Below are 18,236 nucleotides of genomic sequence, written 5' to 3' on the forward strand. Positions count from 1 at the left end.
AAACAGTATAATTATGTGCTTTATCAAAAAGCTTTGTCTTGGTCCCATCTGTTCACAAGACTATTTTCCAGAAAGATTTTGGCTTGTGTATATTTTGGCAAACTGCACTCTAGCTTTTTTATGTCTGTGTCAGCAGTGGGATCCTCCTGGGTCTCCTGCCATAGTTTTCATTTAATTCTAATGTCGACGGATAGTTTGTGCTGACACTGATGCGCCCTGAACCTGCAGGACAGCTTGAATTTCTTTGGTATTGATTGGGGCTGCTTACCCACCATCCGCACTATCCTGCATTGCAACCTTTTATCAGTTTTTCTCTGCATCCAAGTCCAGGGAGATTAGCTACAGTGCTATGGGTTGTTAACAGATTGATTAATGTTGCACACCATGGACAAAGAAACATCAAGATCTCTGGAAATGGACTTATAAGTTGTAACCTTGAGATTGTTGATATTTTTCGACAATTTTTGGTTCACAAGTCCTCAGACAGTTCTCATCTCCTCTTTCTTTTCTCCATGCTTAATGTGGCACATGTAGACAGACAATGCAAAGATTGAGTCAATTTCTCCCCTTTTTGTCTGATTTCAGGTGTTATTTTCATATTGCTCACACCTGTTACTTGCCACAGGTGGATATGAACAAACATCACATACTTGAAACAAAGTTGTTTATCCACAATTTTGGAAAGGTGGCAACAGTTTTGCTTTGCACATTTTTGGGGCTGTGTGTGAAATTATGTCTAATTTGCCTTTTTTCCAGTTTTTTATGTTGGTCCAATACACAAAAAGGAAATAAACATGTATAACAAAAGTTTATCACTGGCAAACATCTGTATTCTGCCTCAGATGGACAACCTCCTAGGCTTTGGATGGACGCTTCGCGAAAGCAAGCTCTTGATGATATCATAATTCAAGTTATGGAAATGATCATTGCAAATTCTAAAACGCGTGGTCGTATTGACTTATAATACGACCTACGTCCATATGTCGTATATGATACGACTTCTATATTGACTTATTGACAAAACAAGTGTAATTGCAATAATTTTCTGGAACAATTTCAAGAGTGCCAATACTTTCGGCCATGACTGTAGATAATTTCTGATGTATTTCCTCTTTGGCATTGAGTTAAAGAGGACCTTTCACTGGATTTTTTTTATTTGAGTACCTCCTCCAATTGGTGCAAATACACTGATTATAAAATCTAATATTTTTTCCTCCTCTTTCTTCTGTGCCCCACTGTTCCAGAGTAATGCCCCATTGTAATATTGGTGCAAATTTTCCCTTCAGACAAGTGGGCGTATACCACAGCTGCCCCGTGGGCATAGCCATGTTTTGATTGGCAAGCATTAAACAAAGTATACGGTGTGCCCACAGTGAGGGTGGTATATGCCCCATTGGTTGAAGAGAAAATTTGCACGTTTATCGCAGGGGGGTATAACTTTGGAATGGAGGGGCACAGAGCAGAAAGGAGAACTATCCCAGAATCAGCAGAGCAGCACCAACTGGAGAAGTTGCTCTGTGCAAATTTATAAAGTACAGTGAAAGGTCATCTTTAACACGTACTTGAATGATCCAGGTCAGCAAAGTGCCAAAACTTATGCTTTTATACATGTGGTCCCACTGTCAATCAGGGCAGTTGCGTTGTAGCTGCTACTTACCCTTTTAATTATTATGGATGCATTAAGGATGTACTTAGTTTTCCAACTCTGTTCCTACATTTTGGCATAGTTTTTTGTTAAATAGCAGCAGGGTATTTAACCTGCTAAGGACCAGATTTTATTTATTTTTTTCTTCATACGTAAAATCATACATTTATGGGAAGCATAAGTTTGAATGACTACTCAGGTTTTTTCACTTTAAAGGTGTTATGCCACCATAACAAATACATTTCACTAAGCACTAGTATGAGCGTACCCTAACAGAACATGACAGCTGATACATGCTACCCAATCCACGACTCCCCTGTGGCTGCCACCGACTGCCAGGTCTCTCCCTGTAGCGCTCTCCTAGAACATATATTCTGGATGGATTCCAAATTTGTAAAAGGTCTATTTGTGGTATTGTGGTATCCAATGCAGCTATGGGATTAATATGTAACTTAAAGGGAATCTGTGAATGGTATACATATAAAATGTAGGTTGTACACAAGGCGTACCAACCCTTGGCATTATTTATATACTTTTTTAGAAGATTGATTTAAAGAGGGCTTTATTTTATGTTGCAGGTTTTAATAGATATTGCCAAGAAGCTTGGTGTGAAATGCCACTCTAAAGGTACAATGATCACCATAGAAGGCCCACGTTTCAGTTCCAAAGCTGAAAGTATCATGTTTCGTCTCTGGGGTGCTGATGTTATTAATATGACGACGGTTCCGGAGGTTGTTCTGGCTAAAGAAGCTGGCCTCTGTTATGCAAGTCTTGCGATGGCAACGGACTTTGACTGCTGGAAAGAGCATGAACAGGCTGTAAGTACAAAGAAATAGGAGTTTTAGTATTTTTTTTTGTAATACTTTTATATTAGGCCAAGATATATCAAGATAAAATGTTGCGGCCAAGTTCACAGAAGCGTATGATAAATCATCAAAAACAAAAAAAGTTTTAAATATACTAAAACACTAGGATGGATGATGTAGTAGCGTGTGACATCACAATTGTTAGCTACTGAGTCCTGCAGTGTCCACAAACCTACGTGTTTCTGGGAAATCTGTTCCCCATCGTCAGGTTGTTGCTCCAAAGAGAACAGCAGATGGAAAGCTTTTTTTGAAACAAACAGACCTCAATTTGTGCATTTTTAATTAATGATTTAAGAACACTAGAATGTATAGACTTTATTAAAGTGTGTGTGTGTGTGTGTGTGTGTGTGTGTGTGTGTGTGTGTGTGTGTGTGTGTGTGTGTGTATAAAAAGGGATAAAAATGAATGAGCACATACAGGTGCATCTCACTGAATTAGAATATCAAAAAGACACTGCACAGCTGTTTAAAGTGGTGCACGAGTAGGGGCCGAACCCATACTGTACTGAAAATAACCTCGGCACTCAATGGATATGAAAGAATAGGATTTTTTTATTTTAATTTATGCAGTCCAAAAGAAAAATAAACGTTTCGGTCACAATTGACCATCAGTATTGCTGCAAAATACAAGTGATGCAGTACAAAAATTAAATTATTACAAGATCATACATTTGAACAATAACAAACTGAACTTAATGGGATAGGATGGGAAAAGGGGGGGGGGAAAGGGAAGAAGGTATAGGGTGCTGCCTAAAGTCGTGGAGGCAAAGCAACAAGCAACTAGGGAGGACATACCAGACTGCCAATGCTAGTGTGCGTGGCTGAACGGCCTGGACAGTAAGTCTCTAAGGCAGCCTAGAAGTATACAAATGCCAAGGTGAGAAACATTGGACTGGCTGTGCAACAAAGTATGGAAGGGAAGCAGGGAGTACTATACCTGAATGGTGACTTGAATATGGCTTGGGCTACGCGGTATCCCCCGCTGGTAGAGAGCGCTGCCATGTGGTGTGGAGGGCGCTAGTATATATAGGGAGCACAACTAATTGAATAATACGCTGCAGAGCGCGCTGGCGCGGAAACGGAAATGACGTCACCGGATGTGACGATAGGAATGATGCGTGCGGTCCAGGAGCTTGCGTTCCACGCAAGAGGAAGTAACTATCTACGAGAGCCAGGTGATCTGAGCGTGCGCTGCCCCCGTGGAAACAGAGGAGGGGACTGGATAGGAGGGCAGGAACAGAGGGCAGGGATCTCTATAAAGGAAAAAAAAAAGAATGAAAAAATGCACATCAACCCTGATACATATTACAAAATATAGTACAATAATGTTAATCTATGATAATATAAGAATCATCCAGTAGTTGTGGAACATTATATGAGAGTAAAACCATGGAGCAGTATATTAGGGTATTCCCACCCTGTGACTATACCGCCTGGACAGATGAGAACAAAATTATGTGTGAAAAAAGAAAAGAAGCAGTCTTTTTGTATAAAGGCTGATAAATCGTATTCTCTATTGAGGCCTTTAGGGGTTCTGGATTCCAACTCGTGGATCCAGAAAGCTTCTCTTTGTTTGAGGACTTTAATTCGATCGCCACCTCTGCGTGGTGGTGGTACTTGTTCCAGGACTTGGAACTTTAATTGTGATATATTGTGTCCTTTTGTGATAAAATGGTGGGGAATGGGTAGTAGCATGTTTTTACATCTTATGGTGGATTTGTGTTTAGAGATACGGTCCTTTACCGATTGTGTGGTTTCGCCAATGTAAATCATGCCACAGGGGCATTTAATGAGAGAGACCGCAAATGAACTATCCATACTTTGTTGCACAGCCAGTCCAATGTTTCTCACCTTGGCATTTGTATACTTCTAGGCTGCCTTAGAGACTTACTGTCCAGGCCGTTCAGCCACGCACACTAGCATTGGCAGTCTGGTATGTCCTCCCTAGTTGCTTGTTGCTTTGCCTCCACGACTTTAGGCAGCACCCTATACCTTCTTCCCTTTCCCCCCCCCCTTTTCCCATCCTATCCCATTAAGTTCAGTTTGTTATTGTTCAAATGTATGATCTTGTAATAATTTAATTTTTGTACTGCATCACTTGTATTTTGCAGCAATACTGATGAAGGTCAATTGTGACCGAAACGTTTATTTTTCTTTTGGACTGCATAAATTAAAATAAAAAAATCCTATTCTTTCATATCCATTGAGTGCCGAGGTTATTTTCAGTGAATTAGAATATCATTGAAAAGTTAATTTATTTCAGTTCTTCAATACAAAAAGTGAAACTCATATATTATACAGAGTCATTACAATCAGAGTGATCTATTTCAAGTGTTTATTTCTGTTTATTTCTGTTAATGATGATTATGGATTACAGCCAATGAAAATACAAAAGTCATTGTCTCCATAAATTAGAATACTTTATAACAACAGCTTGAAAAATGTTTTTAAAATCCGAAATGTTATCGTACTGATATGTATGTTCACTAAATGCACTCAATACTTGGTCGGGGCTCCTTTTCCATCAATACAGCGTGGCATGGAGGTGATCAGCCTGTGGCACTGCTGAGGTGTTATGGAAGCCCAGGTTGCTTTGATAGTAGCCTTCAGCTCGTCTGCATTGTTGGGTCTGGTGTCTCCCATCTTCCTCTTGACAATACCCCATAGATTCTCTATGGGGTTAAGGTCAGGCGAGTTTGCTGGCCAATCAAGCACAGTGATAGTCTTGTTTTTAAACCAGGTATTGGTACTTTTGGCAGTGTGGACAGGTGCCAAGTCCTGCTGGAGAATGAAATTTCCATCTCCAAAAAGCTTGTCAGCAGAGTGAAGCATGAAGTGCTCTAAAATTTCCTGGTAGACGGCTGCGCTGACTTTGGTCTTGATAAAAAACCCATGTAGAACACTGTGATTCACAGACCTAAGAATGAGACCTAGGTAACATCCAGATCTAGATGTTGGCAGTGCTGCAGGCATCTCGATATACAGCAGAAGAAGGGATGTAAGTTTTTCTGTAGGCTGCCTTGCCAATATCTGCACAAAATGTATCAGTGTTGCATCATGTTTGATACCATTACTTATGCCATCCCTCTACTGGAGTGAGAATTGTGACACTTTCAAAGTCACACACAATCCATATATATAGCATACAGCGTTTGGCCTGGCTAACCATGTTTCCCAACCAAAATTTCAAAAATGGCACAAAAAAGCAAGCTGTTCCAAACTTCTGCCCAAAAAAAGTGTAAACTTTGTGCCAGTTGACATCCTAGAAATGTATTCACTCATCTGTAGAATAGGTATTTTTCTGTTTGGTAAAACCCTCCAAAATCAGAGTTCTGAGAAATTGTGTGAGCAGCAAATGGCCCAATAGTAAAAAAAAAAATTGTGAAAAACATTGTTAAAATTATAATCTTTGTCTACTGTATTTTGTACGTGTATTGAGCCCATGCACTTCTTTCCCATATCCAACATATTTAGTTCTGTAAAGTGCTTGTGTCTGCTTGCTTTTTAGTAGTACTTACACCTACCCAGAGATACCTGCTGTTTTATAGGAAACTGCTTACCTTATCTGGAAGCACCAACCTCTCCCATTGCTTTCAGTTCCATTCCAATTATGAGACATCTAAAGGAAGATAGGGACTTTCTTCTTCCCACATCATAGCAGTGCCATATATTAGATCTGAGGTCTCAAAGTAAAAAGGGGTCCTAGAGCCACTTAGAAATAATCCATTAGGATATGAGCCACCTTGTTAAACTTCAACTTAGGCTGAGGCTACACAGTGACTTTCTGTGACAGAGGTAATGCGACCAAAGGTCTCTCTACATAGCTCCTACATCGCTGTTTCATACAAATAAATGGTTTCCCATTTTGATGTCTAGTGCACCGCGACCCCACAGCCCCTATATATAGTGTTATAGGGCTCAGTGGTTAGCACTGCAGCATTCCAGTGCTGGGGTCCTGGATTCAAATCCCACCAAGGACAACATCTGCAAGGAGTTTGTTCTCCCCGTGTTTGCCTGGGTTTCCTCCGGGTTCTCCGGTTTCCTCCCACACTCCATAGACATACTGATGAGGTTTACAATCTAGATTCCCTAATTGGGACATAAATGATGTCTGTAAAACACTGTGGAGTTAATGGCGCTATATGAGTAAAAGAAATGGGCACATAGCCCCCTGTATACAGTGTGATGCCCTCTAAATACAATATGATAATCCTGCAGCCGCCATACACAGTATGATGGCCCCACAAGTCTTCTGTATGCAGTATGTCCTATAACCGTCCAGACACACAGTATGATGGCCCCAAGGCCACACGGACAGCTCTTACCTCTCCCGGTACGTCTCGTCTCCCGTTGAGGCTTGTAGTTTGCAGATCTTTTCTGGCGGGTACAGACTGCATAAGGCACGCTACATGATTTCATTCAGCAGACACGGCCGCACACAGCATGGTAGCAAAAAACCTTCAGTTCCTGTCTGTGACATGGTCATGATGGCAAAGCCACACATTTAAAGACAGGCCCTGATTCATCAAGACCGGTTGTTCATGCCAGTCTTGATCAGAGGGTGTGTTGGAGTAAGAGGCGCCTGTCTCGATATGCCGTAGGACGTGCTGATTGTTGCTTCTTCCTCAACCATCCTGCCTTCTACAGCTGATGTCCAGAATGTTCAAGTGGCTATGCTCGGCTGCCTGTTACCTGGCTGGGTGAACTTAAGAACCCCTGCTGAGGTTTTCCTTGTTTAACTGTGTTACACTGAGGGTTTCCTTTTGAGCGCTCATTATAGCACAGTGGCTGTGATTCATGAGCCTGGAGCCACCTTCTGTCAGTCTGAGGTGAGGACTAAAGCCAGATGATGGCTGATATGAAATCCTAAGGACTTTCAGCGCAAACTTGTGACCCTGTGTATATTCATATATCAGCACTATTTCACCTGACTGGATTTAAGCGTCTTTTATTATTTGCCCTTTGTTGGCTGACACCTGATTTAAACCTAAATATAATTCTTGTTTAACCTATCGCTCTCATATCTTGTCTCCATATGGGAAATCCTATCAAATTTATAAAATCTGTGTTTTTTTACTTTTACAGATAGTTGGGTGGTGGTGGTGTTTTTGTTGTGATGTTGTTTTTTGTCCATCTGTAACAATTAAGGTTGAGGTTAATAAACCCAGCTACTCAATATAGGTTAAACATTTCACCAAAACAAAGTAAAAAACTAATCAGGAGGGTGCCTCAGATATCTCCTCATTGAACTCTGGTAAGTAAAGCAGAATGTGTTAAGATTGTGACATTTTAAGGACCTCACAGGATAAGATCTGCGCAGAAAAATTCTTCAGTTTGTGGAAGGCCCTTACACAAGTCACTGTCTCTTCCAGGCTCGATGTTCTCTGGGCTGGAGGTTGAGAAATTTTGAAGAGATGGAAGGCAAATCAGAGGTCTAGAAGTGATTTGGCCAGAATATTAGAAGAAAATTCACGGTTAAAGAACAAAATGTTTGATTGGGAGATTTAGACATTGTAATTGATGTATTTTGGGCTTCCTAGAGAGCAAGGGTTGAATTAATTTATTCAGTAATGTTTGCTTGTTTTTCATCTGATCGGGGTGTTATCCTTAGGGAAATGAGAGAGCGTAAAAGTATTGTATATAATGGAGTCAACTTTCCTGTCTATCCAGACTTTAAGGAGACACCACAAAGAAGAACCTCTTCTGAAGCCAAAATATAAGGCTCTCGCTAGCGAAGATTTTGTCCCCCCGAATTGTGCCTAAATTTTACGACTTTTAAGCCAGAATTCTGTAGAGAAAGTTTTGATGACTCGGGTCCATTTTGCTCAGCCTGTGCTTTTGGAGACAGCACCCCGCACGCTACTACCGCAGTGCCATATTTGTGACCTCTAAAGACAAAAATTACTATGCCAGATGAAACTTAAAAAGAACTAAGCCATTTGCCAAAATATGGGGAGGCAAAAATGATGAAAAGTACTGTATGTTACATGTGTATGAGGGAGCTCGGCCAAGAGCTCTTAGTTGACCACTATCTGATGTGTTTCATATTTTAAAAGAAAAGGAATATTTCATCAGAAAATGACTTGTTTAAAACAGGTTTTTGTGTTGGATGTATTTTGTTAAAATTTATGGTATATTTTTTTCATATCACAACCTTTTATTAAAAAAAAAAATAATGATAATCTTGCCATTTTCCCACTGGTGCTATTTTAGACTTGTATGTCCTTTCCTACCAAAAAGAGTTTACAGCAATTTCTTATCAGAGGCAGGATTACAAGGACTGATGACACTTCTGTATACACAGATGATAACTTTAAAATAGTTAGTCTTTGCTCCTTCCAATGATATTTATACCACTTTTTTACTTTTCTAAGGTCTCTGTAGACAAGGTGCTGAAAACATTAAAAGAAAATTCCAATAAAGCGACGAGTATACTACTGTCTGCCATACCTCAGATAGCGGCCATGGACTGGACAGACACAATTCAGAACATGAAGGTACTGGTTTGTCACTTTACTTTTACTGTAGTGTGGTTTGCTACAAACGTTCTACCTTTTAGTAATCATAGGCAGGCTGCTGTTTTTAGACCTCATTCACATTAGTGCTCCAACAATAAGTAGTAATTTTGCCTTAGATTTGAAGGGGTATGTCATCAATGTGAGATTTGTAGGGGTCTGTCACCCAGTACCCTCACTGATCACCTGTTATCTGCTGCAGAAGAGAACACCTAAGTCCTATACATGGTGTAGAGGCCACTGCCGAGTACTGCAGTATCCAATCTCTACCCATCTCATATTGATGATCTAGCCTATGAATTATTAAGTTTTATTCCCTGATCAGTCATAACATTGATGGTGCAGGTAGAAGACAATTATCAGAGACAATGAGTGTTAGATGGGCGCAGAACACTTAAGCCGGACCTTCCTAAGTGTTATCGTTTTCTCTTTATTGAAGGCGTTCTTGCGGCATTGTGGATAGAGAGAGAATATGGGGGGCCAGTGCATTGTCTGGAGCTGTGATCCAGAGGACTACTTGAAGGAATATGGAACCCCTACTAAAAATGTAATTTTAGGAGTCGGCGTGCAGTCCCATCGCTGAATAAGTGTACTGAGCCTGTAGGTACTGGTGACTTCCAATATTCTTAGAAATCCTAAATTACGGTGCATTGTCTTATGGAGAGCAGCATCCAGGGCAGCGAAGAGGTAGCACCACCTAGAACGCAAGACCTTTTACCCCCCCCTTCCTGACATGGGAAGTACATATATGTTACACGCTGGATGCAGGTTTATACAGCTGGCATCTGCCCATAACAGCAGTGATTGGCTCTAAGCTGCCGGTAACCCCTTAAATGCAGCTGTCAATCTCTGACAGTAGCACTTATTGCTCTGTCTTGGGGCCACTCCATGTTGAATACCCAAATGCTGAAGATTGGGCTTCACAGAAAATCGTGATTTGGGCTATATAATACAATAATTGTTTGTTCTATACACTGCAATAACATCAGAAGATCGATTTCAAGTTCCCTAAAGAAATTTAATAAAAACAATAAATAAATAAATGCAAAAATTAAAATGTACATAAATTCAAATTGCCTCCTTTTCATTCCATTAAAGGGTGTTTGTCCAGAGAGATCAACCCTCTTACCCCCCAACCCCATACTGCATGGGTGGCCTACAGGTCTTAGAATTCTGTTTCAATCGACACCTGTGTCTCAATGAATTTGTGTAGATTGTGGGTTAAAGGTGGCAAAATGATTCTACTTAATATGATTTATTTTACATGACAATAACCTGGCAGGGGTGTGTAGACTTATTATATTCACTGTATATATGAATGAAATTGCTAATCCCTTAGGAATGCAGCAACAGATAGAAGATCTATTCGTGGCTTTGGGAGCAGGGGGGGGGTTGAGGTTACTGAAAAATTCCCTTTTAGTAATTAAGAAATTGTGAAAAATTATGTATTGGCTTTGATGTGTCTGTCGAAGTGTGATATATCAAAATGTTAATTTAACCCATTCAGTAATTAGAAAATATCGAAACCCCAGAATTTCCAGTTTTCAATTACCACACATCCCACAAGCAATGCAATAAAAAGCAGTTGAAACATTGTATGTACCCAAAAAATGCATAAAAAGTCCGCTCACCAAAAACAAGCCCCCCTTTAGCTTCGACAGAAAATGTTGACCCAAATATTTTTGTTGTGTTTTTTTTTTTTTTTGTACTTTTTGTTTTTAACCATTAAAATAAAAAAATGTAAAAACAGTTAAGGAATCACTTGCATTGTATTGACCTGAAGAATCATATTGAAAGTCATTTTTACTGTACAGTGAAAGCCAAAAAAAAAATGGCGTAGTTGTGTTTTTAGCTACTTTACACATCCAATTCAAGCATGGTCCATGTTTCATGTAAGACCCAACCTGACCACTGGGTGTCCTGATCTGAGCGAACAGCTTTATAGGCATATTGGAGCCAATAGCTCAGGTCAGAAGACCCAGCGTTGGTCTGTCAATGTTTCAGCAATGCATAAAACCAGTTTTACAGAAGAGCAATTTTTTGTTCCTGCCTACACCATGTTCAAAGAAGAGGAAGACAAGCCTGCTCTATATGTAGTGCGTTCTCGCTGTGTTATACAGCTGTCAGCCACCTCTAACTACAAGTCTGAGCTAGCTGTTTTACTACTTAGGTACCATAGTTACGATTTGACTGGCTAAGTGGTTAGACATCTTTGCACTTCTATGCAGCCCTGCCACGAGCAGGGTAGGAGTTGTGAGCAGTATAAAATGGGGTTGTCCCCTCACAAATCTTTGTTGGAGAAAACCAATTCGCACTTTATGAACCCTCCCACGAGCCAGTGCTGCTTCTCAAGCGCTGCTTTGGTGATCGTGGCGTCATCTCGACAGCGCTACAGCCAGTCACTAAGCTCAGTAGCTTGCTAATGTAGACCGCATGATTCTCGATTGAGTTTAGTAATTGGCTGCAGTTCTGTCGACGGGACGTAGAGCCAAGCAGAGACCGGGGCTGCAGTTTACAGACCTGGAAAGGGTAAGTCAAGTGCTGCTTTTGTTTTTTTACAGAAAAATAAAGTAGCAGTCAAGTCTTTTGAAAGGGGACAACCCCTTTAAATTGCACAAAAAAAAAAAAATAGGTGGAGTCCCAGCATGTCGTGATCCATAAAAAGTGAGCACAGCAAACCGATAATGATGGGGAGTGCCACTGATGTGTGAACAAAGCGCAACAAAAGCAAGCGGACATCACATTGAAGGAGAGCAGAGCGCATCCAAGTAATGTGCGAAATAGGACTTCATACAGTGTGTCAAGGGAATATGTTTTATTTCCAGTTTCTCGCTCAGTCTGGTTAGTGAAGCTTCTGGTATTCAGCATGGGACTTATCTGCACTCAATCCTTGTACAAGCTTTCGTCTTCTGGTATTAGTATACCGGCACTTTGTGTATTTTTCTGTATCTATTCCTGTGTCTAATCCTCCATTCCACTCATACTGGCTTTGCTCCAGCCCCTAATTTAGGCACTCCTCCAGTCTTTCCAGCCACTGTTGCAGGTAGAGACCTGAAGACTGCAGGAGCGTCATATAATGCCTTGGAGGGAGTCTTGGATCATACCGCGTAGACAAGAAATCCAAAACATTATTATTTAGTTTCATTTTTCACTTTTAAACATAAATTAGGGGAAGTACAGTTTAATACTAATATCGGAAAGCTGCACGCATAAACCACCACACCCCGCAGTCTAACAGCACAGAGTAATGGCAGCGGTTGTTTCACAGAAGTAGGGGAGAGAAAGTGGTACTTGGGAAAGCTGAAGCTCCACTGAAGCCATGAAACCAACATGTCCTGTAGTGGAGCCTAGGACAATGCATGTTGGGAGATGATGTCCTGCAGCAGCAGTAGAGGTGCAGATTGCTCTCACACCCAGTATACATAAGTTGTTTCTGTATTTGTTTTTTTTCTGTTTAGTGAACATGTATGAACATGCACTTACATGCTGCATGCACACTAATTTATTTCCCAGTTCATTTCTTTAGTTTTTTTCTTAGTTTGCACCCTGTGCATATAAAGGTGTGGCCTGTCTTTCCCTTGAGCTGAGAATACTATTCATCTTATTCCCCATGGCTACTACCCGGGCTCGGTCCCTCTCAACCCCTATCCACATGCATGTCACTTGACAAACGGTAAGGTTTTAAATATTCGAGTTAGGACCGTCCCGAATAGGGTCACCGTGACGTGGTGGCATGGCTTTTGCATTCCTTTCATAAGTAGTGCATGTATACATCTCTGTATTGTCCATCCGTATATTTCTACAGTGTAATTCGATCCGCAATAAACTGAGTTTGTAAAAAGCAAACAAAAACCAAGTCTGATAACTTGTCTTGGTAGTGCATCTCCTCATTCCCTAAAAGGTTTATTCCCAAAAAGATAGGGAATAACGTGCTGATTGCTGAGGGTCTAACCTCTGCAAACCCCTGTTATCCTGAAATTAGGGGCTTTAGAATCTGGAAATTAGCCCTGCCTTGAATGGAGCAGAGGTGCGCATGCACAGCCTCTGCTCCATTCATTTTCTATGGGTCTGCAGAGTTCAGCAGGGGTTAATGAAGAGATTGATATTGTATGTATATGATAGGAATTGGCCTATAATGCCCTCCTTTTTACAGACAATTCATAGCAGCACTACCTCCTTCCTAATATCAAAGCCTTCTCTGCCCTGCAGCTGCTGCAAGTGTTTAAGACGCGTTTCTGCTGCTCGTATTCATCGGGATCAATAGCAGCCGTACATGGACTGTCATTCTCTACTATGTAACACGACCTCCTCACGTCTGCCATCAATGGTTATGTGTTCTAGCAGAGGATGACAATATATATATAACTTGATCTGCAAACCAGATTGATATATACACGTCTGTTTTCAATCGGAGGAGGGCTCTGTTGCCAAACAATGGCGCACGTCCAATAAAAATTTCATGTGAATGAGCCCTAAGAGAGAAGAAAGCTGCTTGTGCTGTCTTACCTTCTCCTGTACAGCCTGCCAGTGGCCACACCGGGCATGAAGGAACTTTTCTTTATTATTCTATTACCAGCCAGAGGAAATGTGTGTGCTGTGAGTGGCGCATTATGAAATATGTACAGCTTCAATTTTTAAGGAGGTGTAATACAGTACCGACCAAAAGTTTGGACACACCTTCTCATTTAAAGATTTTTCTGTATCTTCATGACTATGAAAATTGTACATTCACACTGAAGGCATCAAAACTATGAATTAACACATGTGGAATTATATACTTAACAAAAAAGTGTGAAACAACTGAAAATATGTCTTATATTCTAGGTTCTTCAAAGTAGCCACCTTTTGCTTTGATGACTGCTTTGCACACTCTTGCCATTCTCTTGATGAGCTTCAAGAGGTAGTCACCGGAAATGGTCTTCCAACAATCTTGAAGGAGTTCCCAGCGATGCTTAGCACTTGTTGGCCCTTTTGCCTTCACTCTGCGGTCCAGCTCACCCCAAACCATCTCGATTGGGTTCCGGTCTGGTGACTGTGGAGGCCAGGTCATCTGGCATAGCCCCCCATCACTCTCCTTCTTGGTCAGATAGCCTTTACACAGCCTGGAGGTGTGTTTGGGGTCATTGTCCTGTTGAAAAATAAATGATGGTCCAACTAAACGCAAATCGGATGGAATAGCATGCCGCTGCAAGATGCTGTGGTAGCCATGCTGGTTCAGTATGCCTTCAATTTTGAATAAATCCCCAACAGTGTCACCAGCAAACCCACCCGCACACCATCACACCTCCTCCTCCATGCTTCACGGTGGGAACCAGACATGTAGAGTCCATCCGTTCACCTTTTCTGCGTCGCACAAAGACACGGTGGTTGGAACCAAAGATCTCAAATTTGGACTCATCAGACCAAAGCACAGATTTCCACTGGTCTAATGTCCATTCCTTGTGTTCTTTAGCCCAAACAAGTCTCTTCTGCTTGTTGCCTGTCCTTAGCAGTGGTTTCCTAGCAGCTATTTTACCATGAAGGCCTGCTGCACAAAGTCTCCTCTTAACAGTTGTTGTAGAGATGTGTCTGCTGCTAGAACTCTGTGTGGCATTGACATGGTCTCTAATCTGAGCTGCTGTTAACCTGCGATTTCTGAGGCTGGTGACTCGGATAAACTTATCCTCAGAAGCAGAGGTGACTCTTGGTCTTCCATTCCTGGGGCGGTCCTAATGTGAGCCAGTTTCTTTGTAGCGCTTGATGGTTTTTGCAACTGCACTTAGGGACACATTCAAAGTTTGCCCAATTTTTTGGACTGACTGACCTTCATTTCTTAAAGTAATGATGGCCACTCGTTTTTCTTTACTTAGCTGCTTTTTTCTTGCCATAATACAAATTCTAACAGTCTATTCAGTAGGACTATCAGCTGTGTATCCACCAGACTTCTGCACAACACAACTGATGGTCCCAACTCCATTTATAAGGCAAGAAATCCCACTTATTAAACCTTACAGGGCACACTGTGAAGTGAAAACCATTTCCGGTGACTACCTCTTGAAGCTCATCAAGAGAATGCCAAGAATGTGCAAAGCAGTCATCAAAGCAAAAGGTGGCTACTTTGAAGAACCTAGAATATAAGACATATTTTCAGTTGTTTCACACTTTTTTGTTAAGTATATAATTCCACATGTGTTAATTCATAGTTTTGATGCCTTCAGTGTGAATGTACAGAAAATACAGAAAAATCTTTAAATGAGGTGTGTCCAAACTTTTGGTCTGTACTGTATGTCTCAGGCGCTGAGGCGTTTGTTATATATGTTAACAAAAAATAAAATACATAAAATTGTATACTGATTCAATGAGTGTGGAGCGTTTTGTGGGACATTTTGAAATATTCCAGTTTATTTTATAATTAATTATTCATCGCTGTGCCACGTGTGGGCAATTTTTGTAACCATGGTTTTTTTTTTGTTTTTTTTAGTGTACAGTTGAACTTTCTGTCATGTTGCCGAGACATTGATCAATATCTGAAGCAAGGAATTAATGATAATGGCGTCATTCCAGTGACCAAAAGGGAACCAAGCGCTTGTATAAATGAAGAATGATGCAGAGCCGACTTGTGTCCTGCCAGGATATATGATCACTTTGTATGTTCTAGTAAATACCATGACCTAGCTTCTATATACGATACTTATGTTGTAATACAATTATTTGACCTTACCTAGCCTTACTAGCATGTCTGTTAAGTTTGAGAACCTGAAATGTAAAACTGAAATAAATGAATCTGAGACTGAAATGCAATCATTTTTATGAAATGTGCTAAATTCTTGGTCCTGGTTATATTTTGTAGCCAGGATTACATTTAATACTGATAATAGTAGTTACAGTTTCCACAAAGTGCGCCTCAGGATGATCTCTTCTCTGCCAGTCCATACACTTGGCTCTGCTGTCCAAGGGTGCCTGCATATTTGGTTCTGCTGTGTCAAGGTACCTGTCTGCATACTTGACTCTTCTGTTTGAAGATGCTGTCCACACACCCAGCTCTGCTGTATCAAGGTTCCTGTTCACATACTTATTTGCTGTTCCAAGGTGCCTGTCCGCACACTCGGCTCTGCGGTACAAAGGTAACCCATGTTCCATGCAGCTCATCTAGTGAAGCTGTAGCTCGCTGCACCAACAGCTCTGATCCAAGTTGTCGATCTAGCGCTTGGCGAATTCACCTAATCAGGTGAGCCATAACCATGGGGTTGAGGTCTGGGCTGTATGCAGAACACTAATGTGGCTCCACATCTAACTAATCAGTGTCTTTATGTACCTCTCTACGCACTTGGGTAAAGTCATGCTATGTAGAAAAGAAAAGTGCCCCCCCCCCCCAAACTATTACCATAAAATTGGAGTCCTAATTGTCAAAAGTGTCATGGTATGTTGCAGCATTAACAAAACTGTTTCTCTAGAAAAGCCTAAACCTTGAAAAACAGCCCCATACCATTTCATCCCTCCTCCACTAGATACTTGTCATTCCAGTAGGTAGTGTTCTTCAGCACATCTGCCATACCGAAATTCATCCGTCAGACTGTGAGTTAGGCCGATTTATACTAATATCACTTGGATCAAACTCTGTCAGAGTCTGATCCGCGTGTCCTGTCACTGTGCTGCGATTCTCTCGCATGAGAGAATTGTCTGACAGGTGCGGAAAGGTGGAGAACTTAGTTTCTTCATTCTCTGTGTCCTCGGATGTCGGGCTGCACTCAGATGACATCCGAGTGCAGTCCGATGTTTCACACGCACCCATAGGCTTGTATGGGTGCTGGTGATCCAATCATCGGATGCACTTGCAGCATGCTGCAATTGTCTTTTTCATGCCAAATCGTCATGAGAAAAACAATGGATCTGCACTGCCCAATACTATTACAGTGTGCTATCCAATAAGACATTGCAAAGCACTCGGCCGTGTTATACACCTGAAAGGTTTACTTTTTTCACTTTTTTTTTTAAACTAAAATGTCGCCATCACTATAGGATATTAAACCATTTCATAATTCTAATTGGTGTGCTGCCTCCATTTTTTAATTTTAGATCAATATGAGGTAAATAGATAAATTAGATATCCCATGAGATACAGGTGCATCTGGCTAAATTAGAATATCATCAAAAAGTTAATTTATTTCAGTTCTTAAATACAAAAAGTGAAACTCCTATATTATATAGAGTCATTACATACAGAGTGATCTATTTCAAGTGTTTATTTCTGGTAATGTTGATGATTATGGCTTACAACCAATGAAAACACAAAAGTCATTATCTCGGTAAATTAGAATAATTAACAAAAAACACCTGCAAAGGCTTCCTAAGCGTTTAAAAAGGTCCCTTAGTCTGTTTCAGTAGGCTCCACAATCATGGGAAAGACTGCTGACTTGACAGATGTCCAGACGGCAGTCATTGACACACTCCACAAGGTCCCAGAGTTCCAATTTTCATTTGGAAATCAAGGTCCCAGAGTCTGGAGGAAGAGTGGAGAGGCCACAATCCAAGCTGCTTGAGGTCTAGTGTGAAGTTTCCACAATCAGTGATGGTTTGGGGAGCCATGTCATCTGCTGGTGTAGGTCCACTGTGTTTTATCAAGACCAAAGTCAGTGCAGCCGTCTACCAGGAAATTTTAGAGCACTTCATGCTTCCCTCTGCTGACAAGCTTTTTGGAGATGGAAATGTCATTCTCCAGCAGGACTTGGCACCTGTCCACACTGCCAAAAGTACCAATACCTGGTTTACACACAACAGTATCACTGTGCTTGATTGGCCAGTATTGTCAAGAGGAAGATGAGAGACTCCAGAGCCAACAATGCAGACGAGCTGAAGGCTGCTATCAAAGCAACCTGGGCTTCCATAACAGCTCAGCAGTGCAACAGGCTGATCGCCTCCATGCCACGCCACATTGATGCAGTAATTGATGCAAAAGGAGCCGCGACCAAGTACTGAGTGCATTTACTGAACATACATTTCAGTAGGATAACATTTTGGATTTTAAAAACATTTTTCAAGCTGTTATAAAGTATTCTAATTTACTGAGATAATGACTTTTGTGTTTTCATTGGCTGTAAGCCATAATCATCAACATTAACAGAAATAAACACATGAAATAGATCACTCTGTTTTGTAATGACTCTTTTTGTATTGAAGAACTGAAATAAATTAACTTTTTGATATTCTAATTCTGTGCGATGCACCTGTATAT

The 18,236-nt window shown here is 40.9% G+C and overlaps 1 protein-coding gene and 1 long non-coding RNA gene across 3 annotated transcripts in view; one reads left to right on the forward strand and one right to left on the reverse strand.

Annotated features, from left to right (window-relative positions):
• The window catches only part of MTAP (methylthioadenosine phosphorylase), a 56,699-nt gene extending 40,894 nt beyond the window's left edge, over positions 1–15,805 (forward strand). For both annotated transcript variants that reach the window (XM_073666963.1, XM_073666953.1), the window contains exons 6-8: positions 2,224–2,463; positions 8,885–9,007; positions 15,486–15,805. In XM_073666963.1, the coding sequence (XP_073523064.1) occupies positions 2,224–2,463; positions 8,885–9,007; positions 15,486–15,524 (402 nt within the window). In that variant the 3' untranslated portion in view covers positions 15,525–15,805. The remainder of the gene's footprint in view (positions 1–2,223; positions 2,464–8,884; positions 9,008–15,485) is intronic.
• On the reverse strand, positions 3,309–6,282 carry LOC141166027 (uncharacterized). The gene is made up of 3 exons (XR_012251238.1): positions 6,071–6,282; positions 3,448–3,763; positions 3,309–3,365 (listed from the first exon to the last, which is right to left on the reverse strand). It is a non-coding gene; the product is annotated as an uncharacterized lncRNA (long non-coding RNA).
• Positions 15,806–18,236: the final 2,431 nt, after the last annotated feature.

The sequence above is a fragment of the Phyllobates terribilis genome, unplaced genomic scaffold, assembly GCF_046119375.1.
Source record: "Phyllobates terribilis strain yellow unplaced genomic scaffold, ASM4611937v1 Scaffold_1__5_contigs__length_1240528914, whole genome shotgun sequence".
In the NCBI taxonomy this organism is placed as follows: domain Eukaryota; kingdom Metazoa; phylum Chordata; class Amphibia; order Anura; family Dendrobatidae; genus Phyllobates; species Phyllobates terribilis.